We start from the raw sequence: 27,012 nt of genomic DNA, 5'->3' as shown, positions 1-27,012 counted from the left end.
GGTCAAAAGAAGACTACGACCTGAGAAAGGTACAATTGAGTCTCAAAAAGGCTACAACCTTAAAAAGGTACAAATTGGATTTGAAAAAGACTACAACCTGAAAAAGGTACAAATTGATTCTAAAAAAGACTACGGCCTGAAAAAGGTAGAAACTGAGTCTCAAAAAGACTGCGACCTGTAAAAGGTTTGGATTTGTTTGAAAAAGATTGCAACCTAAAAAAGGTTAAAATTTGTGTAAAAACGACTGCGACCTGAGATATCCTAACAAAGGTGAAGATCATGTCCGAAAAAGATTAGGCGATTACGCGACCTGGAAAAGGTAGTATCGCGCGAACTGAAAACCTTGCAATCTGAAAGGGTATCTGAAAAAGATCTATCTGAAAAAGATAGACTTGAACATAACCAATCATTTCGACTTATGGTCGATTATATTCAAGGGAACTTTATTGATTTTGTTTGCTCAATGGAATTCTTCAAAGTTTGCAGGTATGAAAGGGGATTTCATATAAATAAAACAGTCATCATTGATCTAAGAAATGATTGACGAGTTCTGGGAACATAGAGGATATCGCTAGTATAGAAACAAGATGGAAGACGATCTAAATAAAAGTCAAATAATTACAAGTTTTAAAAACCCTAAAACCTATTAATTTGCCTTGCCTTCTTCCATCTTCTCGATCTCATCCACCAAGACCTCCTGCAAGAAACATGTGTCTTTAGCGAACTAAAACTGATAATTTTTATGGCCACAAATTTGGCTGACAGATATCAAGTTGACAGAGAATTGAGGAATACCGAATACATTCTCCAAAGTAATATCATCATTCAATTTAACTCTGCCTACATATTGAACTGAATTCTTTGAACCATCAGGCAGGTGGATGAAGTGAGGATTAGTGGGTTTGACAAATGAGTGGAATAATACAATGCTTTCACATACATGATTGATGGCTCTACTGTGAATTATCTAGCAATCCAAATCAATACAAGTAAGTTTAGCGGCATTACCTGCAAACTCCTCGTCGAATTGTGCAAAGCCTTTGCATAGCTGGTAATGGGATTTGAGGGAGTGTTTTCCTTCTGCAGCAGCTTAATCAATTCATTTCCCATAGAGGTGCCCTGCATACGTTCACTTTTGACATCGACATTGGCAGCAAAAGCTCTCGCATTCTTCCTTCGCTCATTCAGAGATTTATACCAGTCACGTATGCCATGCAATTGAAAATATGTATCTTTTCCATGTCCTAGTCTTCGACAATGTTTGCATAGGAAATTCCCTTTATCTGCAATGAACTTCTTTTTCTGCACATACTTATCATCATCTCTCTTAGTTCCTTTCATAGTCAGTTGATAGGTCACATTGCTTGTACTTATCTTTGTAGATGTTTGTATTGCTCTTTGTTGTTCAACTGTGTAAAGCATAGAGAAAGCCTTTTCCACACTGGGCAGTCGATCAAGCATAAGTATCTGACTTCCTTCATTGTTAAAGGTTTCATAAACACCCATAAGAAATTGCATTAGTTGAGTCAATGAAGTGAGTTCATCAATTTGTTTGTTAATACCACTAGTACAATCTCCACACTTACACTTCGGCGCAGGTGCCAAACAATTGAGCTCATTCCAGAGCTTTGTCACGTTTGTTAGATATGCTGTAAGACTTAAATCTTGTTGTACCATTGAAGACAGTTCCCTCTGTAACTGGTAAATTAACGGCCCGTTACTCCACCCATACCTTGCCTTTATCACGAGCCACAGTCCTCACGAAGTATTAAAATGAATGAATGATTCCACCATGTCCTTGGACATGGAATTCCAGGTCCATGATGTCACTATCAGATTAACGCGCCTCTATTGCTCAAAATTGATTGATCTAAGAGCTGGTGTTGGAAAGATTCGTTTCAAACGAGACGTATATTGCTCGTTTTCATACCAGAAAGTTTGTGCCATCCAAAGGAGAAGATGTCAATGTTAGTTGTGAATGCCCAGAAGGATGAACAAACAACATATGCTTCTCATATTGAGACGCAGTTTCACCAGGTCTCTTTCCCATCATCGATGAAGCTACTTCGTCGTCCATGAAGAGAGAGGTATGCATTGTAGTGTGTATATACAGAGACCTTAACGAAAAAGGATCTGATACCATGTTAAAACTTGCAGAAGACAACAAGCTCACAGAATCCATTATCAAAGATAAATTGCAAACAAAATACCTTGTTTCTCATTCATGGAAAAATGAAAAAAATGACCAGGAGGAGTTCGAATCCAGGTTAAATACAAAGAAGAGCAATTGCCTGAAACTACTGTAACAAACTAACTAACCCTCTATATTATATGGACCAATCAGGAGCCGAATGAATTATTCACATTTTGAAAGAATGGTTAGATGCCATGAAGGCTGAAATGTAGCACCCCCTTCGCTACAAGGCTATATCTACGCTAAACATTATACTTATAGTAATCCCTGTGTTTACAAATATAAATGCACAAAATAATTTAATTCATATGTATACGTAACCCCAACGTCATAACAAGCGTAATCAACCTACAATATCATATATGCGCATCAAACACCACAAGTAGTCCATCATAAGTAATCTCTACGCTTAAGTTCTCTCTATACAACAAAATGTGATTTGTACTCTAACTGACAAAGAGGAGAAAACAGCATACTGGCCCGACCTACCTGAGTATAATGCGTAGTCCTAGTCTTCAACAGTCAGACGCCTCAAAGTCAACTCCTGAAAGAAAATGTCAGCAGAGGGATGAGCCTGCCACTCAGTAAGTAAATAACCAGCCTTATCTATATATGCATGTCAAACACAACTCAAACAAGATAAACAAGCAACACGCATGGAATACAATCAATTTAATTCCGACATAATCAGCTTTATTATACCACATGACTATCTCATAATATGACAACCACCCAAACTCCATTTTTCCTAGTTTGCTTACCGGAAGGTGATATTGTGTTTTTCCCACTAACTCAATCTCACCGTTATATAAATATAAGTGACCCCCTTGACAGCCAGCTCATCAATCTCATTTCGCGCATAGTATTTTCATTTCGCACATAGCTCTTTCATATCGAACATAGTTCTTTCATTTCACACATAGCTCTTTCATATCGCACATAGCTCTTTCATATCATATTTTCGCATTATAGGCTTTTCAACACATCAAGGGGTATTCACACCACAATTATATTCAATTTTCACCACTCCCTCATTTCCACATATCACCATTCTTGTAAGCAACTAGTAACGTAAAACAATATATTAACATATATTCTCATTTTCAGACATCCACAACACATCAAACAACAAACATAATATTTCCACGTATTTTCTCATTCCACGTACACAATACCGTCAATCAAATCAAATCATCCATCACTCATATACTTCAGATAAATTAATATCAGCACGAACTACAAATTCATATAACAGTAAAACCACAAATACAGAAAGCATATATAGATAATACTAATTATTTACTTACCTCAATCTCACAACGTTTCTTTCTACTCAATCGCGAATTGTCAGTCCTTTCACCTCACCTCCGTATCCTATAATGAGTTATACCACATACAATTAATATATCGAGAATATCGTAATTTCTTTTAAATATAATATTAAATATTATTCGTACAATTTCTAATAATTCTTTAATATTTCATTTCTACCAAAATACAAATCTTCATTTTTTCTCTTTATTAACATATCGTTTATTAAATATAATTTTCGAAATGTTTCTATGAATTTTCTATCAATTTCTCGCTATTATAATCTTTAATTGAACAATAATACATAGAATTGTGTATTTGATTAATAATTCCGATGAAATTGTATAAATTAGCTATAGTAATATTCAAATCTAACGAATTTAATAATCTAATTAACCAACGAAATCATTTTTATATTCGATTCTATATTTAATTAGATACTATTTTAAATAGTCAAACCCGTAAAATATTCCGGTTAAATAGTACATCGCTTAGTATAAACAACATTTAATAAACGGACTAATTAAACAACATCATTATATAAATTATTATAATTTTTAAAATATAAATTCTTACCTCTGTTTTTTTTCCTTTTCGCCGAGAGAATTTCAAATTTCCAATTGTTTGTGTGTGAATTGTGTATGGCTATGTGCGTGCAATAAAGAGAGGAGAGAGAGAGTTGAGGCGGTGGCCACTCATTCTCTCTCTCTCTTCACTTTATATATATATATATTATATTATTATATACATAATATTATTATTATATATAATATTTTTTTTATTAAACTTTTCTCAAAATACCCATTACGTCCTTCCTAATTTCTTAATTAATATTATTTGCTCTCAAATATTATAACGAGCTCCAATTTATACCGTTCAAGTTCTATTATATTCCAATTATGGCCCATAATTTATTTACCAATTAACTAAGTTTCATAAAAATTTACCAATTAATCTCTCAATTATGTATAATCTTTGGGGCGTCACATGAAATTACTGCTTTTGGGATAACCATACCTAGGTTCTCACTCCTTTACCAGTTGGGAAGAAACACATTGGATGACTGTGGGTATTTAAGACAAAGTTGTGTGTGGATGATTCTGTGGAGTGTTATAAAGCTCGTCTAGTAGAAAAGGGATTTACTCAGATTGCAAGGGTGGATTACATTGACAACTTCTCCTCTATTGCCAAACTTATTCAAGTGCATGTGTTCTTCTCACTAGCTGCTTCCCATAGCTGGCCCTTATAGCAAATGGACGTCAACAACGCCTTCCTGCACGGTTGTTTGGATGAATATATGTACATGGAGCTGCCTGTGGGTTATTCTACCAAGCTTGGCCTCGTATGCAAACTCCGTCAATCCCTTTATGGGTAGAAGCAAGCCTCTCGTCAATGAAATGTAGAGCTCACCCTCAAGCTCACTGAGTTTGGATTTACGCAATCTGCTTATGACCATTACTTCTTCACCAAAATGACTAATACTGACCTCCTAGCGCTTCTCATCTATATTGATGATATAGTGGTTACAGCATCATCTTTGGATCTTATTCAATTTGTTAGATATAATTTGTTAGATATATAGTGGTTATAGCCGTCTAAATGAGTAACTCTTCTCGCATAGATATAATTCTCAGTTCTTGGAGAGTATTAATGAATTCCAATTCATTTGGAATCATCTTCAATTTACTACATTCTGCATTAAGTAGACTGGAGAGGTTGAGCATTGCTCCTTTCTGCACTCTCCACCCCATTAAATTCAACAACCTTTGCAAAATAAGTTCCCTGAGTTCAGGAAATCCAGTTGCCCGACAAACTATCTCTCTGCCCACATATGGATTGCTCCACAAGCCAAGAACTCTTAACATGGGAAGCTTTTCTAGTATTTCCATTGGGTCTTCCTCAATCCTTGTACCCACAAGCTGCAATTCTATCACATTTTCATATAGTTGAACTTCATAAGCTGGTAATTTGCTCACTCGACAATGTGTGATTCTCAAGTAATGTAGTGAGTGACACATCACCAACCTCCTGAAAAGAGTTGAGCCATCTTCCCGATTCGTATTGACATCCATGTCCATCTTGGGCAATTTAAGAAGATGAGTGATATCATCAACCACATCACCAACCCAGATATCATCAACCATCTCCAATTCATTCAAGCCTTCAAATTTCAATTTTTCGCCTCCAACCCTCTCATGCTCATCTTTCATAAATAGATGCCTCAAGCGCTTCATTTTGTATATGCAATTAGGTAATCTCATTGTATTTTTCACATTCAATGTCTGCAAACAAGGTAGCTTACATATAGATGGTGGCAATTCTTTCACAATACTATTTTCGAGACTCAATAGCTTCAACAGCTTCCATTTTGCGATTCCTTTGGGCAATTTTCAATTCTCAAATTTGTAATCTTTGAATACAAAAGATCTTATGTTCTTATTTTCCCCTATCCTTTAACTAAGATCGTTATCCACTCCCACCCATAGATAGCCAATCTATTTGTTTTACAAATTGAAGACTCTTCTCCTCCCATGTTTTTATCTATAACCTCCAGAAATCCTTCTTTTTTTCCTTTTGACAAACACAAATCTCGTATCATATCATGAAGCCGGCATGACTTAACTCTATTATATAGCGGCAACTTGTCTGTTTCCACTTCAAATCTCGTATCATATCAAGATTTCTACACACATTTTTCCATTCTATTGATGCCTTTTCATGATGAAGAGTTCCTCCAATAACTGAAATGGGTAATGGTAAATAACCACATTTTTTTACTATTTTCCTTCCATATTCTTCCAACAACTTTATTTCAGTTGTAGGTATCTCTGAATACATAATCAATGAATGTAAGTTAATTCAAAATATTATAAAATTTGAATTTCTTATAAATATGTATAGTAATTAAAACAAATCAAAACAAGACAATTTCGCCCTATACTTTCAACAAATAAAAAATAGAAATAAAATCTGAAAGCATAACTTTATATTGTTGAATCCATTTCTTTGTATGACTTTCTAAATGTTTGATTCTTTTTACGTTTTAAACAAATTTTGTATCAAGAAATAAATTTTAAATTGCTATTCAATAGCATTTTATACATATAGATCAACTTGAAATTTACATAAGAAAATTCAAACAATCTTGTCATCATGAAAACTATAAAAAAAATTAGACTTAACAAAATAATCTTTTTTGCTAAATATATACTATTAATGATATCTTTAGTATCATTACTCTTTTTTCTATTGTCACTAACTAGAGAAAGAAGATTCAAAATCAATAAAATAAAACAAGAAATTTTACAAACTAACCTTGTGAATAGTTGTTTGGGAATGCTATCTTTTGAAGGAGCTCCCATCCTTCATCTTCATCCAAACACTTGAGATTGAGGACGTATCCTCTGGAAGCAATGTTTTGATTTCTGGTTGTGAGAAAAACTTTGCTATCTGCCTCTGCAATGGGAAAGGCACGCCTTAAGCAATTCCAGTGATCAACTTCCCAAACGTCGTCCAAAACTAGGAGACATTTTCTGTCTCTTTGTACTTGGTACAACTTTCTGACCAATGTATCTTCGTCTTGCTCTTCACTTTCATTCCGAAGAAGTTGCTTTAATAGTCGTTGGAAAGTAGTTTTGGGTTGAAATTGCTGACTTACACAAACCCAAGCACGATATTTGAAGCACCGCTCCACGGCCTCCCCATTGTAAATTTTAGTAGCAAGAGTGTCTTTCCCAATCCTCCCATGCCACATATGGAAATCACTCCATTTGATTTGTCATCAGTTGTCAGAACTGATTCTAACTGTTTAATATCCTCCTTCATTCCTACAAAATATTTTTCAACCTCATGCCCATACGTTCTTCTTGACCTATCGGTATCATCTACCAATCTTGATGAGTTGTCTCCTACACTCGTAGACTCCGACTATTTGGTGAGGTCGAACATATGAGACTTGATATCTTTAATGTCTTCTCCGATTTGGTGCATTCTTGACCACTCGCTCAATACAAGTGAATCTTTTGAGAACCATTTTAAGGCCTTTTCCTTTTCTTCTGGACACCACTTCAATGACATATCTTTCTAGCACATTCTCAGCTTGAATGGACAAATCGCGAAGTTCAGCGATCCAATTCTTCACTGTCTGTGAATTGTACCGATCTTACCTCCTATCAGCATCCTTCAAGAAACAGTGCATGATGTTGAGCTGCCTACGGACTTCCTCAACCTCACCGCCCACACTCGATAGAAACTTTGCTTCCTCAATCAATAAGTCCCGAAGTGTTTCAAGTGCAATTGTTGCAACAGAATCAACCATTTTACTTTGTATTTAGGTGATTTTCTGGAGAAATGTGTTGGATCAGTAGCGGCTAATTGCAAAGTGGATGGATGTTATTGATCTTTTTAATTCACCAACTGCCTTCATTTTATATATGCGCATACCAACTTCTATTCCTACTTGACACAAATTCTACGCATGCTACAAATTCTTTTCTCCTCTTATCTTTTCTTGTAAATTGGATGTTTTAGATTCTTTCTCCCATATTTCACACTTTCTTGATTCTCACTTTTAATTTAAGTTAAAGCAAAAGAATCGGCTACTCATAACACAAGTTCAAGAAATCCCTTTCAGATTTAATTTAAATTCTACTCATAGGTACAAATTCTTTTCTCCTCTTTCACACAATTTTATTGATGGGTATTGACTCAATCCAAATATAATTTATATTTTTTAATGGGTTTGGATTTGGACCTAGGTTTAGTAATATTTATTGGATTTGAGTATGAGTCTGAGTAGGGTCTCACCCTATCCACTGACACCCCTATACTATCAATGTATCCATATCAAATTAGTGATTGGTTAACTATAATACTAATTTTAATTAATTATATATATTTGATATTAATTATTGATGATTGCATAATATAATTATAATTAATTTATTAAAAAAAATTATGATCGGGTTTTAATAATGATCAGTACCATGATCCGCATTGATCCTTCAATCTATATTATATAAGTAACTCAAATGCTTTCTTGCCTCCCCCCCCCCCCCCAAAGAATAAGATGTGGATGCCAAAATGCACTTAAATGTGAAGCACATGGACTACAATCAGTCTATGGAAAAAGTATCAGATATTTCAATTACTATGCATTTTTTATTCATTTAAAAGAATGTTAAATAAATCTATGAATTCACATCCATCTTAAACATAAAAATTAGAAAAATTAATAACATAAGACGTACATGGCTCACCCAATTTGAGCTACATCCAACAAATAGAACGTTTACGACATCGAAAAATGATGATGAGGAGTGTGCAAAATGACTTTCAGAACTAATACAACTCTAGTCTAAAAAATATAAGTCTTGGACTATTAGATGATACTGAAATAGAGCATGATAACTTAAAGTACCTTATTAATAAGAAAATTTTAAACTATATGATAATTTACATATAAAATCTGCGATACATGAATAGTTGTGATTGTTTGAAATCCAACATTCTTGTCCTATGCTACACATATTTAGAAGAGTACATAGCGTCCTTTGTGAGTACATCACAGGCAAAAGTCCATTTGATGGTTTGCTTGGCTTCTCTCAGGTGAAAATCTCTATGCTTTCCATAACTCAACTTTGTCAAATCAAATAACTCTTTTACGGTATGTTTTTGAACTGTGGATCCTGATCCGGCTTTATGTAACTCATGAATCTGCATCGTCGACTTTGTCTTAGTGCGAGAAACTTGTGTGATTGTGAATGTGGCACTGCAAAAAAAAAAAAAACTCAATTTGGAATGGATATTTTGCAACGGGTATGTGAAAAATCCTTCAGACTTCTGTGTTCTTACCTGCTCTCACCTACTCTCTCCTGCTTCTAGCTAGCACCTCTGTATTGGTGGAATGGGGACTCCTTAAAGTTGCCGACTGCAAAAGCATTTGCCAAGGATTTTTTATTAATCAAGAACGATAGATAATTCATCCATATATATCCTCAACTTAGGAATAGTGAGAAAAATCATTGTTATCATATACCTCTAGTACTCTTCCAAATAGACAAACTCCCACACGTTGTAGCATTTAGTCTAATAAACAAACTAGATAAAAGCAAACCAACAACATAAATGTCTATTTGGTTGATCACTGTATTAACTTTCTTCACTCTTGATCAAGTCATCACGAATGCATAGCCACCTCCGTCCTGATGCATCATGGCATCTATAGAATCTCCGTCCTCCATTTCCATCTATGTATAAAGTCAAAAGTAGCAATACAAATAAAAAAGTTTCATAGTTATTACATGTTTACGTTAGCAAAAGCAAGCGATATGAAAGACTTATGTGCACGTGACTTTTCCGTCCGAAAATCAGCCACGCATCATAAGCACAAAAACATTACTATGCATTAGAACTTCAAAACGAAACTATACTTGCGAATGATAATACATCAACGCAAACTAATGCAAATGCAAGAGAATAATTACATTTTCGTTATCATAATGTTATTTTTCGGCAAATTTCATCATTGTTTTCTTTGATCTTACAATGGTAGGAACAAAAATTTTACTTATATAGTAAAAAAGGGGTTAAATGCAGTTTACCCCATGTGATATGTGAAATGAACAAATATTTTTTAGGAAAAAAAATTGCAAACTACCCCACTATTTAGATGGGTGGGGGTGGGGGGTAATTGGTTTCATTTTTCAAGACACATGGGGTAATTTGCTATTTTATTCACAACAGTTTTTTTTTCAATTTCTCATATCACGGAGGTAAATTGCATATTTTCTATTTGTGCAGCAATTTGTGCATATCATTACAGAATCACATTTAACATTAAATTCTAGCATCAAAGATGGAAATTAAGATGTTACGCGAAAGTATCAGTAGACGTTACCTAGGGGAGTTTTTGAAGCTTCGACGCGTTGGCCATTGTACACAAATGCTATTGCGTCGTAGTTTAATTTCTTCTGCTTACAATAAGATGTAGATAAGTGTTGTAGTCTCTTGTCGAGCGGAAACCGGTAGTAGACCTCGTCCCCGTCCTGCAATGACATAAAAATTAAGTAGTTCAAAGATAACTTGCATCAAGAATTAATTAACTACATTTGTATTACTGTGAGATATTCTAAATATGTATATCTATTATTATTAATTATTGATCTGAACTTCAAATATATAATTCATGGGTGAATAGCAATTTGCACCCTGTGATATTATAAATGAGTAAATTAGTCTTTTATAGGAAAAAAAAAATAGAGAGGTACATTGGTGTATTTTAGATTTTATAAGTAGGTAAATCTAGGTCCTTCTCTAGCGATTCTTGTAAGTTTTGTGCATGCACTTAAACCCTCCTATGTGAAGGCATATAAACCTGCTCTGACCAGACACTTTATCGCTCCTCTAGCAAGGCCCTTAACTCTTTCTTTGAGTAGGCACCCCCAAATTATCCTCTTTTGATGAGGCACACATATTTTGCTCCGTGCAAGCACACAACTTCTGTTCATAATAGATATATCTCCATTATTAATATTTTTTTTTAGAAAAATAAAGCCCTACACTTGAGTAGACAACCATTAAGCCTTAATCCATGGAGGCACACGAGCCTTCCTCCATAGAGACAAATAAGCCCTACTCCTACAGGAAAGACGTGCTATAATAGCTAGTATTAAAGAAAAAAAATGCCATCTACACTCACAAAAGGCAGTTAATGACAACATCGCACCAATTTTTGAATATCGCAATTGCACCCCTAGTTAAATTAATTTAAAATTAATTTTAATTACTCCTCTTTTTTTGTTTACAAAAGTGATTAACCATCATTTTAATATTACTACACTAACTTTTTTTATTGTGTCAATAATACCTTAAGTTTTTTTTTTTAAATGTGATTTGTTGGTTCATATATTTTGTTCTTAATTATATATAATATATTTTAAAATATAAAAAATTATATTTATATGCACGCAAGAATGACGTGCCACGACGAATAACTAGCATAATTTAAAAGATATTGACAGCTTGTTACAACATTAATACAGATTAATAGTTCAATGAACTCAACTTCTTTTTTTCTTGGAAAAATTGTAATTTTCGTTCTATAAGAATGGAAGGTAACACTTTAGGTCGACTTAAAATTTATTTTAGCAACGAAGGACAATAATTTAAGAAAAAAAAAAAAGAAGCACATTGCGGACATTTGTCTCTGAAAATTTTCCCTAGTTACAGTTGCCATGCACATAATATGCACGTGACATTTTCCAATAAAATTGGTTGTTTTATTGGTGAATATAAAGAAAAAACAGTATCAACATTATGAAAAAAAGCAAATCAAAGATAGTTAATTCATCCATATCCTCAACTTAGTATAGTGAGAAAAATCAGTGTTATCATATACCTCCAGTACTCATCCAAATAGACAAACGCCCACACGTTGTAGCATTTAGTCTAATATACAAACTAGATAAAGCAAACCAACAACGTAAGTGTCTCTACGGTCTATTTGGTTGATCGTTGTATCGACTTTCTTCACTCTTGATCAAGTCATCACGAGAGCGTAGCCAGCTCCGTCCTGATGCATCATGGCATCTATAGAATCTCCGTCCTCCATTTCCATCTATGTATAAACTCAAAAGTAGCAATACAAATAAAAAAGTTTCATAGTTATTAGATGTTTACGTTAGCAAAAGCAAGCGATATGCAAGACATATGTGCACGTGGGACCTTTCAGTCCGAAAATCAGCCATGCATCATAAGGACAAAAACGTTACTATGCATTGAAACTTAAAAACTAAGCTATACTTGCGTATGATAATACATCCAAGCAAACTAATGCAAATGCAAGAGAATAATTACATTTCCGCTATCATAATGTTATTTTTTTTGCAAATTTCATAATTGTTTCCTTTGATCTTATAATGCTAGGAACAAATATTTTACTTATACAGTAAAAAAGGGGTTAAACAGTTTACCCCATTTGATATGTGAAATGAACAAATATTTTCTATGAAAAAAGACTTGCAAATTGCACTATTTAGATGGGTGGGGGGTAATTGGTTTCATTTTTCAAAACACATGAGGTAATTTGCTATTTTATTTCACCACACTTTATTTATTTATTTTTTTTTTTCATTTCTCGTATCACGTAGGTAAATTGCACATTTCCTATTTGTGCAGCAATTTGTGCATATCGTTACAGAATCACATTTAACATTAAATTCTAGCAATAAAGACTGAAATAAAGATGTTACGCGAAAGTATCGACAGTCGTTACCTCGAGGGGAGTTTTTGAAGCTTTGACGCGTTGGCCATCGTACATAAATGCTATTGCATCGTAGTTTAATTTTTTCTGCTTACAGTAAGATGTAAATAAGTATTGTAGTTTCTTGTCGCGTGGAAATCGGTAGTAGACCTCGTCCCCGTCCTGCATTGACATAAAAATTAAGTAGTTCAAAGATAACTTGCATCAAGAATTAATTAACTACATTCGTATTACTGTGAGATATTCTGAATACGTGTATCTATTATAATTAATTATTGATCTAAACTTCAAAATATATAATTCATGGGTGAATAGCAAATCACACCCTGTGATATTATAAATGAGTAAATTAGTCCTTTATGAAAAAAAAAAATAGGGAGGTAGATTGGTGTATTTTAGATTATATAAGAAGGTAAATCTAGTTCCTTCTCTAGCGATGCTTGTAATTTTTGTGCATGCACTTGAACCCTCCTATATGAAGGCATATAAACCTGCTCTAACCAGACACCTTATCGCTCCTCTAGCAAGGCCCTTAAGTCTTTCTTTGAGTAGGCACCCCCAAATTATCCTCTTTTGGTGAGGCACACATATTTTGCTCCGTGCAAGCACACAACTTCTGTTCATAATAGATATATCTCCATTATGAACATTTTCTTTTAGAAAAATAAGGGCCTACACTTGAGTAGACAACCATTAAGCCTTAATCCATGGAGGCACACGAGCCTTCCTCCATAGAGATAGAAAAGCCCTACTCCTAATGGGCTGGTTCAGAAAATTCCTGCTCCATATAGCATGAAGTAAGCTCTTCTTTCTCTAAACATGTTTATGCCACTAATATTTTCCTGTAAGAAAAAAAAGTGGCTCCCTCTTCAAGCTAGTCTCTTGCCTCTGAGATGGTTATTCTAATAAGTTTTGAAGTTTCCATCTATTACATTGAGGAGTAGAATGATGCCCATAAAAATACACTGGCCTAAAGAGGCCCAAGTTGTCCAAATAAAAAAAAAGGGATTTTCAAAACTCAGAAGAATGCAAAGCCGAAGTGGAGCCCAAGGGGCCCAGTTCGAGTAAGAGCTTAGAATGCCCTATGAAAATTTAGTTCGGGTAAAGCCCCCAAGGAGTCTAGCAGGAAATGCTTCTAAAAACATAAATTACCCAAAAGAAACCCAAATTGGCTAAAATCCAAGAAGGCCCAGACCCAAGAAGTCCTCACAGGCCCATAAGGAAGTTTAGATACTTGAAATCCCCTAGGCAAAGTCAAAATTCATAGTACAAGCCATTCATGTCGGATCTCTAAAGGCACATATCACAAAATCAAATAAAGACGAGCAGCCCCCTCGAGGACACGTGGTGCCTCCAACCAGAAGTAACCTTAAAACCTAAAACCTTGAACTCCGGTTGGAATAAGGTATCTCCTCAATTACTTAATGTAAAATTTTGGAAAACATTGTTATCTCTAAAAGATACATTCACCTGCAACGGACTCCAATCCCGTTCGCCCAAGAATCGGGGGTCTTCAACTTCCAAGAAATAACCCTCAACCTAGTCCGGTGGAGAACTCCTAACTGTTGGGAGATGACCTCTACAAAATCTAGCAAGATTTAGCTTTATCCAACCATTTTGAGATGATGCTCCATCAAATCTATGAAAATCCTCCACCGAGTCACAGGTGGATTCGATCATCTCCAATCAACTTATGATTACCTATAAATACTGAGCCCCCGTGCTACAACTTTGGTTGAAGGGAATACTTCAATTTCATATTATTATTATTATTATTATTATTATTATTATTGTATAATATTATTATTATTGCAATGTTTATCAATCTTGGTTCTTGGGATTATCAACGGGAAAGATTCTTGATTTGGAGTACATCAAGAATTACAAAAAGAACCGAGTCCACAAACATGCCGAATCACTAGTTCTTGGTTATAAATTTTTCAAATCCCATAAACAAATATAAAAAAAAAACACATAAAAATCGTTTCTTGGTTATAAATTTTCAAAAGGATTAACATCAAATCAAACTAATCTAACCATACACAAAAAGGAGAATATATATATCTATATATATATATATAAGTAACAATTAAAAAAAAAAAGAAAGGGAAATGAAAGAAGAAATTTACCTGAGATTTGATGGAGAGGGCAATTTTAGAAACAATGGATTGGTCATGATTTGGTTTCTTGCCGTTGGAAGTCTCTCCTGGTCTCATTTTCTTTCAGCCTTAAGTTCAGTGTGTGTGTGTGTGTGTGTGTGTGTGTGTGTGTGTTCGACCACAAACACAAATACAAATAAGAACGCCTCCTTTGATTCTCCTTTGGTTGCTGTTTGAGTTAAAGCATTGAACCACTTCTGTCTTTATACACTTTAATTTTGTGTGTCTCTGTGGGTGTGTGTGTGTATGATTTTTAGGTTTCCTTTCTCTAAAATGGAAATACATTGTATAGTAAGTATCTGGAAAACTAAAATATAATAAAGTCCGATATGGAATTTAATCAAATTGGAGACTCCAAAATTACAAATAGTAGAGGAAATAACATTGTTTTATCTCCATTTTTTAGAAATATATTCAAATTTAGTGATTTAAAATTTTACTTGAACTATGTAAATTGTAATGAGTTTATAATATATTTTGGTTTTTTTAAGAATCATTTCCCAAAAATAAAATAAAATTTCCTAACATGAATATTTAACGTTATTCTTTCGTAAACACCCTCTCCTCACGTATTCAATGATCATGTAATACAATTAACTTTCGACCGTTTATATGGTTTATATGTTAATTTTAACTATATTCGAACTTTTAGATATGTATACACTGTCGAATCGTATACATAATTTCGTTACCAATTAAATGTTATTTAGGCATTAGTTTAGTTCGGATCTAGGAATGTAGAGTAAGCGAGCTTTAAAATCTTGAGCTCCTTCACGATTCGAGCTCGAATCAGATTATAAATGTTTAACAATTCATGAACCAAGTCGAGTACTTCTTTTATTTTTTTTAATATATTTATGGTAAATATAGTTGTAATAATATTGTTATTATTCTTAAAAGTAATAATTACAATGAACCTGATTGCAACCGAAGGTAATATTTTTAATTCAATAATTTTGTGCTACTCCGCAATAAACATGATTATGCTTTTATTTGTTATGATAACTGTATAATGACGAGGTCGGTGGAATCGCCCTAGGTACTCGGGGTTTTCATAAAAAATAAGTCTGAAATCAAAGCAACAAGTCAAAAGTGATGGGGTACACCCAAAAAAATCACTCCGACGATTAAATTAGGAGACTATCGGTTGATTGGAAGTTGAACCTAAATAATTGTTTGTCTAATAGAAGTTATATCTTTAATTTTTAATATAATTTATTATTCACATTTTTATATTCATTTAAACTTACAATATAGAGTAAATTGCTCCACATTATTTAATTAGTCTTCATATGGAATAAAATCTAGGCATAAAATTGATCTTTTTGACTGTAAAAGGACTTTTTTCCTTCAATTTCTTTCTTTCAATTTTCAAATATTTTTTCACGTTTGTTTCTAACATAAATACTATTATTTATTGGTATAATATTGTACTAATATTTTATACATTTACTTTATGTATATAGTTAAAAAAAAAATTATGAGAAATCTTGTATTCAAATATGAGATCAAGAAATCCCATATCTATAGAGAAGACAACCAAGCAGCAGATTTGCTTGCTAACCAAGCCTGTGTTACGCTCTACTAACTAACGATCACATGCGAGGCAAGATTATAGGAATCACCAAACTTGACAATTATGGCTTCCCCAACATCAGAACTATGCAGAGACGTGAGGGTGTTACACTCCCAATTATGCTTTATTTTTCCTTAGTTGTATTGAATTGTCAATACTAACCATACCTATAGGTGCTTATGAGGATCCATGGGCTGACTGTTCTATCCTCCACTATGCTTGTCTGTTTGGTGTATAACGGGGTCATGTTTATTTTGCTACTTAACTGTATTTGGGAGGTGTCCTCCATTGCATTGCATATCTTGGAAATTTTTATTGTTTGTAAGTTGTACTCCTTAGTTTCTACTTGAGTTTTATTGTTGTTGACAAATGTTAGTGGATTTTACCCCCGCTTATGCTCTCTTTTGTCCGGCCATAAAACTAAGGTGCCCTTCTTTTCTGGCTGTGTTGGTTTGTTTGATTTTTTGTTGCAGGTACCTCCAACAAATAATCTGAAGGATTCAAGTTGAGATATATTCATTGCTAATTGACGATGCGATAAAATTTTTTTAACACGCCAAACTTTTGACTCAACTTGATGGTAACACTACAAAAAAAGGCAGAATTTGAGTAGATTTTGAAATGTTTAACTTTGGACGATTTCAAGATCACAAAACCTATTTGAACTGGAGTTTGGAATGGATGGAAATCCGCCCCTGCAGTTGGCGTTACAAAAATGTAGGAACGGTTTATGTAAAAAGCAGTTGCAACTAGGGATGATAATTGTATCAGTCGTTGAAAATCGTTCCTAATATCGATTTAGCCCAAAAAATTTTAATTTAAGAATTGGAACAGTTGGGGATAGTCTTTCTAATGGTTACTTATATTTTTTTAGGTGAAATTTTGGAACGGTATTTATAATCATAATTTTATTTTGAAACTGTTTTTTTTTTTCTAATTTGGATGAATTTAGGAACGGTCTTTGAAATATTTTTTTGCAACGAGTTATTGAATTTGCAACACATTTTTAGAATTATTTTAGGAATAGAATTAGGAACGGTTCATATAATTTGGAACGCATATTAGATACTGATTAGTAATTCTCTTTGGAACGATTATATATTAATTTGGAACAATTCGTTTAGTTTAGGAACACTTTTTTGGGACAGTCTTTGTAACGGATTCTGGAACGAGTTTTGCTAAAACTTTTAATATTTTCTTTAGCATTACTAAACCCGTTCCTAATTTTTGAATGTTATAATTTTTTATAAATTATTAATATATTTAATAATTTTGAACAAATAAATAAATTTATACATTTTAACAAATTTTATGATTATGTACATTATTATGTAACAATGTTAGTATGTACTGGGAATATTGTTGTAATTTATTTTTTTATGATTATTATGTAATTTATAATTATTTATATTTATTAATGTAATATTTTGATATTGCATTAATTGTTTCAAAATTCTTTATTAATGTGATTAGGTGTAAAATTTATTAAATTACATAAATTCCATAAATTTGTGTAAATTACACATAAATTGCATAAACTACACATAAAAATTATAAATTACATAAATTACACATGTATTTCATAAATTACACATACAAATTATAAATTGCATAAATTACACATATATTGCTAAAATTACACAGAAATTGCAGAAATTACACATAAAAACTATAAATTGCATAAGTTACACATGTACTGCATAAATTACACATAAATTGCACATAAATTACATAAATTGTATAAATTTACAGAAAATTAGAAATTTTGAAAAAATATTTTCGAAATTTTTTAAAATTTATTTCAGAATTTTTTTCTGAAAATTCATACAGATTTTTTAAAATACCAAAAATTTACAAAAAACATTTAAAATACCAAAAATGTACAGAAAATTAGAAAATTTTGAAAAAGTATTTTCAGAAATTTAAAGAAAAATTTTAGAAATACAAAAAATTTACAGAAAAAATTTAAAAAATATAAAAAATTACGAAAATTTCAAAATATTTACAATTTTTGTCTCAGTCTGGTCCCTCAAGCTATTTTTTGTTGAATGCGTGGCCGAATTTTGACTTTTTGGAGGGTAAAATAGTCCATTTAAGTTTGATTTTATCACTTTAGTCCCTTAAATTTATAACATTGTCAAATTCATCCTTTTTTCAAAGGAAAAAAAATGTATCTATATTTTTTATGTTGATATATTAAAATTATCTTTTATGAATAACAAAAAATTTGCACTCTTGTGAACATAATAAACAGTCTACTCTATTTTCTCTTTTTTTATTGAAATAAAAAAAATACAAAATTGTGATAAATTTTATGAATTTACATTTTGCGAAAAGTTATATAAAAAATTGAATTCAGTAATTTTTTATTACAAAAATTAAAGATAAGTCTAAAAGTTAAACCTTAACAATCTATCTTTATTACTAATTAAGAGCACTATTTTGGTGTCTCACTTTTTTTGGTGGGTCAATTTTTTTTTTAATTATATTTCTTATTCTCAACTTTGTTTGAAAAATTACGAATAACTCCTCATTGTTTGAAATATTATAAATTCCCCCTTAATATTTGATAAAATCATATAATCCTTGGATGGAGGTTTAAAATTATCAACTTTGCCCTTGATGTATTTTTATCTTTTTTTCTAAAAAAATTAAATAATGGAAAAAAAAACATACATAGTGGATGAAATATTATCAACTTAGTCCATAAAAATTTTTTACAAAATTTTTAAAAATAACTAAAATTATAATTCAAAATTCACAAGAATATTTTAGTCAGTTTACCACAAAAATAGATTAATTGGACTAATTATTACACTAATGTTAGAATCAAAGGTTGCATGGTAATTTTTCAAACAGAGAACATTACATTCATATATATTGTTATTATTATGAACTTTTTGTTTATATCGATGTATTATAACTTAAAGAACAAAATTTATTTGCATTACTAATGTACAACATTTAATATTTCGATTGACTTTCACAAAATTAAAAAAGTTATGAAATAACCAGAACAAAAAAAAAAGGTACCAATTGTGATTTTAATTAATTAATTTAATTAATGCGTACATTACATTACACGGAACACATGCTATTTAATTATACATTCATCAATTATAGTTATAAATAAGTGAGACCTACAATTGGTATTAATTGGTATAAATGAAAATATCTGGAATGTGTTTGATTTTGTGATAATCTTCTCCTTCACCATCCACCACTCCTACCCTCTTCACAAACTCTTCTGGCATAGATATAATTCTCAGTTCTTGGAGAGTATTAATGAATTTCAATTCATCTGGAATCATCTTCAATTTACTGCATTCTGCAATAAGTAGACTGGAGAGGTTGAGCATTGCTCCTTTCTGCACTCTCCACCCCATTAAATTCAACAACCCATGCAAAACAAGTTCCCTGAGTTGACGAAATCCAGTTGCCCGACAAACCATCTCTCAGCCCACATATGGATTGCTCCATAAGCCAAGAACTCGTAACATGGGAAGCTTCTCTAGTATTTCCATTGGGTCTTCCTCAATCCTTGTACCCACAAGCTGCAATTCTATCACATTTTGATATAGTTGAACTTCATAAGCTGGTAATTTGCTCACTTGACAATGTGTGATTCTCAAGTAATGTAGTGAGTGACACATCACCAACCTCCTGAAAAGAGTTGAGCCATCTTCCCGATTCGTATTGACATCCATGTCCATCTTGGGCAATTTAAGAAGATGAGTGATATCATCAACCACATCACCAACCCAGATATCATCAACCATCTCCAATTCATTCAACCCTTCAAATTTCAATTTTTCGCCTCCAACCCTGTCATGATCATCTTTCATAAATAGATGCCTCAAGCGCTTCATTTTGTATATGCAATTAGGTAATCTCATTATATTTTTCACATTCAATGTCTGCAAACAAGGGAGCTTGCATATAGATGGTGGCAATTCTTTCACAATACTATTTTCGAGACTCAATAGCTTCAACAACTTCCATTTTGCGATTCCTTTGGGCAATTTCCAATTCTCAAATTGATAACCTTTGAATACAAAAGATCTTATGTTCTTATTTTCCCCAATCCTTTGACTAAGATCGTTATCCACTCCCACCGCATGAATAGCCAATCTATTTGTTTTGCAAATGGAAGAGTCTCCTCCTCCCATCTCTCTATCCATAACATCCAGAAATCCTTGTCTTTTCCGTTTTGACAAACATAGATCTCTAATCATATCATGAAGCCGGCATGACTTAAACCTATTATACAGCGGCAACTCGTCTATTTCCACTTGAACCATACACCTATTTGCTAGCTCAAATTAATACCGTTCTGCCACATCTGTCAAACTTTCTCCCCTTCCCTTGTCTTCTGAAGAAATCATTCCTTCAGCCATCCATAGTAAATATAGTTTTTCTGTATCTATTTCTTGATCCTCTTTAAAACATGCCAAATACAAAAAACACGGTTCCAGGTTGTAAGGGAGCATATTGTAACTCAAATCCAGTATTTGATTTACTCTTTTGTCAGTCTCCAAACCTCTCCCATGTTGAAGGTACGAATCAAGATTTCTACACACATTTTTCCATTCTATTGATGTCTTTTCATGATGAAGAGTTCCCCCAATAACTGAAATGGGTAATGGTAAATAACCACATTTTTTTACTATTTCCCTTCCATATTCTTCCAATAACTTTGTTTCAATTGTAGGTAGCTCTGCATACATAATGAATTAATGTTAGTTATTTACGTTTGTTAATTCATAATGACAATTATTCGCCCCATACTTAAAACAAATAAAAAGAGAATTGTTGTTATATTTGTATTGTCATGAAATTGTCACTAATTATTCATAATGACAATTTTTTTGTCACTAATAATTTTTAAAGATAATTTTTTCACACATATTGTCGTCATGAAAACTATAAAAAAATATTAGACATATTAAAATAATCTTTTTCGCCTAATATATACTATTAATGAACACTAACCTTGTGAATAACTGTATGGGAGTGCTATCTTTTGAAGGAGCTCCCATCCTTCATCTTCACTCATGCATATAATTTACTATAACCTACACAATCTAAGAATATTTTTGAATAATTGCATCAAAATAATTAACTTAATAATACGAAAACAGACAAAGTTCAAGCTAGAAAATTGAAAAATAGAACCAACAACCCTAGTGAAACTATAGATTCATTAAGGACATTTCTAAAAAAAATCTTAATAAATAGCAACTATTATACGGCATATAAAAACTTATTATATTAATTTTTAAACAAATAGTTAATACTAATTATATTTTTCAAAACAATCCAAAGTTTATAATTTTTATAACTATCTTTTACAAAATTAATAAAAAATAAGATAGATGTTAACTGTCCACATAGACATGGGTGTATCTATAAAAGTAGGATACATTCCCTGTTACAAAAGAAAATCGAAAATAAAACATAAATTAAATCACTTAATTTTGATTGGTTCAAAATTCCATGTAAAGTTCATAAAGTAAATACATCAAATTGATAAGAAATATGTGTGCAGTATATTTGAGAAGACAATGAAAATAGTTAATAATGAATAAGAAAATTGATATTGAAACTCCAACGATTAGTAGTGGGTAGATGATAAAGTAGTGGTTCAAATTGATGATTTAAGATGTGATCAACAATCATTGACAAACTTTCTTCATAAAATATTCTTCTTTCCAATACTCGGAGCTTCGGCAATTTAAGAAGATGAGTGATGTCATCAACCAAACTGTTGAACCCAGTTATCATCTCCAACTCATTCAACCCTTCCAATTTCAATTTTTCACCTCCAATGCTCTCATGAAGAAATCCCAGAAATAGATGCCTCAAGTGCCTCATTTTGTATATGTAATTAGGTAATCTAATTGTATTTTTCACATTAAATGTCTGCAAACAAGGTAGCTTGCATATAGATGGTGGCAATTCTTCCACACCACTATTTTCGAGACTCAATAGCTACAACAGCTTCAATTTTTTGATTCCTTTGGGCAATTTCAGATTCTCAAATGTATAACCTTCCAATACTAAGACTTTGAGAGATTTGAAAATCCCAAATGTAATGTAATTATACAAAAATGTATCTCGCCAGTCCGTTTTGAGGATTAGAAAAGATCTTATGTTCTTATTTTCCCCAATCCTGTAACTAAGATCGTTATCCACTCCCTCCATATGGATAGCCAATCTATTTGTTTTACAAATTGAAGACTCTTCTCCTCCCATCTTTTTATCTATAACCTCCAGAAATCCTTCTTTTTTCCTTTTGACAAACACAAATCTTGTATCATATCATGAAGCCGGCATGACTTAAATCTATTATATAGCGGCAACTTGTCTATTTCCACTTCAACCATACACCTATTTGCTAGCTCGAATAAATACCGTTCTGCCACATCTTTCAAACTTTCTCCTCTTCCCTTATTTTCGGAACAAATCATACCTTCAGCCATCCATAGTAAATATAGTTTTTCTATATCTATTTCTTCATCTTCTTTAAAACAAGCCAAATACAAAAAACATGGTTTCAGATTGTAAAGGAGCACATTGTAACTCAAATCTAGTATTTGATTTACTCCTTTGTCATTCTCCAAACCTCTCCTATGTAGAAGGTACGAATCAAGATTTCTACACATATTTTTCCATTCTATTGATGCCTTTTCATGATGAAGAGTTCCTCCAGCAATTGAAATGGGTAATGATAAATAACCACATTTTTTTACTATTTCCCTTCCATATTCTTCCAACAACTTTATTTCAGTTGTAGGTAGCTCTGAATACATAATCAATGAATGTCAGTTAATTCAAAATATTATAAAATTTGAATTTCTTATAAATATGTATAGTAATTAAAACAAATCAAAACAAGAGAATTTCGCCCTATACTGTCAACAAATAAAAAATAGAAATAAAATCTGAAAGCATAACTTTATATTGCTGAATCCATTTCTTTGTATGATTTTCTAAATGTTTGATTCCTTTTATGTTTTAAACAAATTTTGTATCAAGAAATAAATTTTAAATTGCTATTCAATAGCATTTTATACATATAGATCAACTTGAAATTTACATAAGAAAATTCAAACAATCTTGTCATCATGAAAACTATAAAAAAAATTACACTTAACAAAATAATCTTTTTTGCTAAATATATTCTATTAATGATATCTTTAGTATCATTACTCTTTTTTCTTTTGTCACTAACTAGAGAAAGAAGATTCAAAATCAATAAAATAAAACAAGAAATTTTACAAACTAACCTTGTGAATAGTTGTTCGGGAATGCTATCTTTTGAAGGAGCTCCCATCCTTCATCTTCATCCAAACACTTGAGATTGTGGACGTATCCTCTGGAAGCAATGTTTTGATTTCTGATTGTGAGCAAAACTTTGCTATCTGCCTCTGCAATGGGAAAGGCACGCCATAAGCAATTCCAGTGATCAACTTCCCAAACGTCATCCAAAACTAGGAGACATTTTCTGTCTCTTTGGACTGTCTGTGAATTGTACCGATCTTGCCTCCTATCAGCATCCTTCAAGAAACAGTGCATGATGTTGAGCTGCCTACGGACTTCCTCAACCTCACCGCCCACACTCGATAGAAACTTTGCTTCCTCAATCAATAAGTCCCGAAGTGTTTCAAGTGCAATTGTTGCAACGGAATCAACCATTTTATTTTGTATTTGGGTGATTTTCTGGAGAAATGTGTTGGATCAGTAGCGGCTAATTGCAAAGTGGAGGGATGTATTGATCTTTTTAATTCACCAACTGCCTTCATTTTATATATGCGCATACCAACTTCTATCGCTACTGGACACAAATTCTTTTCTCCTCTTATCTTTTCTTGTAAATTGAAAGTTTTAGATTCTTTCTCCCATATTTCACACTTTTTTGATTCACACTTTTAATTTAAGTTAAAGCAAAAGAATTGGCTACTCATAACACAAGTTCAAGAAATCCCTTTCAGATTTAATTTAAATTCTACTCATAGGTACAAATTCTTTTCTCCTCTTTCACACAATTTTATTGATGGGTATTGACTCAATCCAAATATAATTTATATTTTTTAATGGGTTTGGATTTGGACCTAGGTTTAGTAATATTTATTGAATTTGAGTATGAGTCTGAGTAGGGTCTCACCCTATCCATTGACACCCCTATACTATCAATGTATCCATACCAAAATTAGTGATTGGTTAACTATAATACTAATTTTAATTAATTATATATATTTGATATTAATTATTGATGATTGCATAATATAATTATAATCAATTTATTAAAAAAATTTATGCTCGGGTTTTAATAATGATTAGTACCATGATCTGCATTGATCCTTCAATCTATATTATATAAGTAACTCAAATGCTTTCTCGCCCCCCCCCCCCCCCCCAAGAATAAGATGTGCATGCCAAATTGCATTTAAGTGTGAAGCACATGGACTACAATCAGTCTATGGGAAAAGTATCAGATATTTCAATTGCTATGCATTTTTTATTCTTTTAAAAGAATGTTAAATAAATCTATGAATTCACATCCATCTTAAACATAAAAATTAGAAAAATTAATAACATAAGACGTACATGGCTCACCCAATTTGAGCTACATCCAACAAATAGAATGTTTACGACATCGAAAAATGATGATGAGGAGTGTGCAAAATGACTTTCAGAAGTAATACAACTCTAGTCTAAAAAATATAAGTCTTGGACTATTACATGATACTGAAATAAAGCGTGATAACTTAAAGTACCTTATTAATAAGAAAATTTAAACTATATGATAATTTACATATAAAATCTGCGATACATGAATAGTTGTGATTGTTTGAAATCCAACATTCTTGTCCTATGCTACACATATTTAGAAGAGTACATAGCGTCCTTTGTGAGTACATCACAGGCAAAAGTTCATTCGATGCTTTGCTTGGCTTCTCTCTGGTGAAAATCTCTATGCTTTCCATAACTCAACTTTGTCAAATCAAATAACTCTTTTACGGTATGTTTTTGAACTGTGGATCCTGATCCAACTTTATGTAACTCATGAATCTGCATCGTCGACTTTGTCTTAGTGGGAGAAACTTGTGTGATTGTGAATGTGGCGCTGCAAAAAAAAAAAAAAAACTCGATTTGGGATGGATATTTTGTAACGGGTATGTGAAAAATCCTTCAGACTTCTGTGTTCTTTCCTGCTCTCACCTACTCTCTCCTGCTTCTAGCTAGCACCTCTGTATTGGTGGAATGGGGACTCCTTAAAGTTGCCGACTGCAAAAGCATTTGCCAAGGATTTTTTCATTAATCAAGAACGATAGATAATTCATCCATATATATCCTCAACTTAGGAATAGTGAGAAAAATCATTGTTATCATATACCTCTAGTACTCTTCCAAATAGACAAACGCCCACACGTTGTAGCATTTAGTCTAATAAACAAACTAGATAAAAGCAAACCAACAACATAAATGTCTATTTGGTTGATCACTGTATTAACTTTCTTCACTCTTGATCAAGTCATCACGAATGCATAGCCACCTCCGTCCTGATGCATCATGGCATCTATAGAATCTCCGTCCTCCATTTCCATCTATGTATAAAGTCAAAAGTAGCAATACAAATAAAAAAGTTTCATAGTTATTACATGTTTACGTTAGCAAAAGCAAGTTTCATAGATTGGTTTATATATTTTGTTCTTAATTATATATAATATATTTTAAAATATAAAAAATTATATTTATATGCACGCAAGAATGACATGCCACGACGAATAACTAGCATAATTTAAAAGATATTGACAACTTGTTACAACATTAATACAGATTAATAGTTCAATGAACTCAACTTCTTTTTTTCTTGGAAAAATTGTAATTTTCGTTCTATAAGAATGGAAGGTAACACTTTTGGTCCACTTAAAATTTATTCTAGCAACAAAGGACAATAATTTAAGAAAAAAAAAAAAAAGAAGCACATTGCGGACATTTGTCTCTGAAAATTTTCCCTTGTTACAGTTGCCATGCACATAATATGCACGTGACATTTTTCAATAAAATGGTTATTTCATTGGTGAATATAAAGAAAAAACAGTATCAACATTACGAAAAAAAGCAAATCAAAGATAGTTAATTCATCCATATCCTCAACTTAGAATAGTGAGAAAAATCATTGTTATCATATACCTCCAGTACTCATGCAAATAGACAAACTCCCGCACGTTGTAGCATTTAGTCTAATAAACAAACTAGATAAAGCAAACCAACAACGTAAGTGTCTCTACGGTCTATTTGGTTGATCGTTGTATCGACTTTCTTCACTCTTGATCAAGTCATCACGAGTGCGTAGCCACCTCCGTCCTGATGCATCATGGCATCTATAGAATCTTCGTCCTCCATTTCCATCTATGTATAAACTCAAAAGTAGCAATACAAATAAAAAAGTTTCATAGTTATCAGATGTTTACGTTAGCAAAAGCAAGCGATATGCAAGACA

The 27,012-nt window shown here is 32.4% G+C and overlaps 2 protein-coding genes, 1 long non-coding RNA gene and 1 pseudogene across 3 annotated transcripts; all 4 read right to left on the bottom strand.

The window, feature by feature from the left end:
* Positions 1 to 646: 646 nt before the first annotated feature.
* On the bottom strand, positions 647 to 2,050 carry LOC148788089 (uncharacterized). The gene is made up of 4 exons (XM_088880342.1): positions 1,931 to 2,050; positions 1,009 to 1,737; positions 803 to 967; positions 647 to 697 (listed from the first exon to the last, which is right to left on the bottom strand). The coding sequence occupies exons 1-4, from the start codon at positions 2,048 to 2,050 to the stop codon at positions 647 to 649; spliced, it is 1,065 nt and encodes a 354-aa protein (XP_088736468.1).
* A 420-nt stretch (positions 2,051 to 2,470) lies between these two features.
* LOC148788088 (uncharacterized) lies at positions 2,471 to 4,142 on the bottom strand. Its single transcript, XR_016065418.1, has 3 exons — positions 4,082 to 4,142; positions 3,502 to 3,568; positions 2,471 to 2,738 (listed from the first exon to the last, which is right to left on the bottom strand). It is a non-coding gene; the product is annotated as an uncharacterized LOC148788088 (long non-coding RNA).
* A 958-nt stretch (positions 4,143 to 5,100) lies between these two features.
* LOC105180199 (putative disease resistance protein At1g59780) lies at positions 5,101 to 7,823 on the bottom strand. Its single transcript, XM_088880341.1, has 3 exons — positions 7,672 to 7,823; positions 6,821 to 7,269; positions 5,101 to 5,882 (listed from the first exon to the last, which is right to left on the bottom strand). The coding sequence occupies exons 1-3, from the start codon at positions 7,821 to 7,823 to the stop codon at positions 5,101 to 5,103; spliced, it is 1,383 nt and encodes a 460-aa protein (XP_088736467.1).
* Positions 7,824 to 10,389: 2,566 nt separating this feature from the next.
* Positions 10,390 to 24,200, bottom strand: LOC110011355 (putative disease resistance protein At1g59780; annotated as a pseudogene).
* Positions 24,201 to 27,012: the final 2,812 nt, after the last annotated feature.

The sequence above is a fragment of the Sesamum indicum genome, linkage group LG5, assembly GCF_026168435.1.
Source record: "Sesamum indicum cultivar Baizhima isolate 11 linkage group LG5, ASM2616843v1, whole genome shotgun sequence".
Lineage (NCBI taxonomy): Eukaryota > Viridiplantae > Streptophyta > Magnoliopsida > Lamiales > Pedaliaceae > Sesamum > Sesamum indicum.
Note: the sequence above shows the minus strand (reverse complement) of the source record. Positions and strands in the feature narration are given on the sequence as shown.

Excerpts from the sequence above, each read along its gene's own strand:
- LOC148788089 (XM_088880342.1), bottom strand. The coding sequence starts at position 2,050 with ATGGGAAAGAGACCTGGTGAAACTGCGTCTCAATATGAGAAGCATATG. Across the intron at positions 968-1,008 it reads ATTCGACGAGGAGTTTGCAG|ATAATTCACAGTAGAGCCAT; the intron begins GTAATGCCGCTA and ends TTGGATTGCTAG. Across the intron at positions 698-802 it reads ATGATATTACTTTGGAGAAT|GAGGTCTTGGTGGATGAGAT; the intron begins GTATTCGGTATT and ends TGTTTCTTGCAG.
- LOC105180199 (XM_088880341.1), bottom strand. The coding sequence starts at position 7,823 with ATGGTTGATTCTGTTGCAACAATTGCACTTGAAACACTTCGGGACTTA. Across the intron at positions 7,270-7,671 it reads TTGAAGGATGCTGATAGGAG|TGATTTCCATATGTGGCATG; the intron begins GTAAGATCGGTA and ends AATCAAATGGAG. Across the intron at positions 5,883-6,820 it reads CCCAAACAACTATTCACAAG|GAATCGCAAAATGGAAGCTG; the intron begins GTTAGTTTGTAA and ends AATTGCCCAAAG.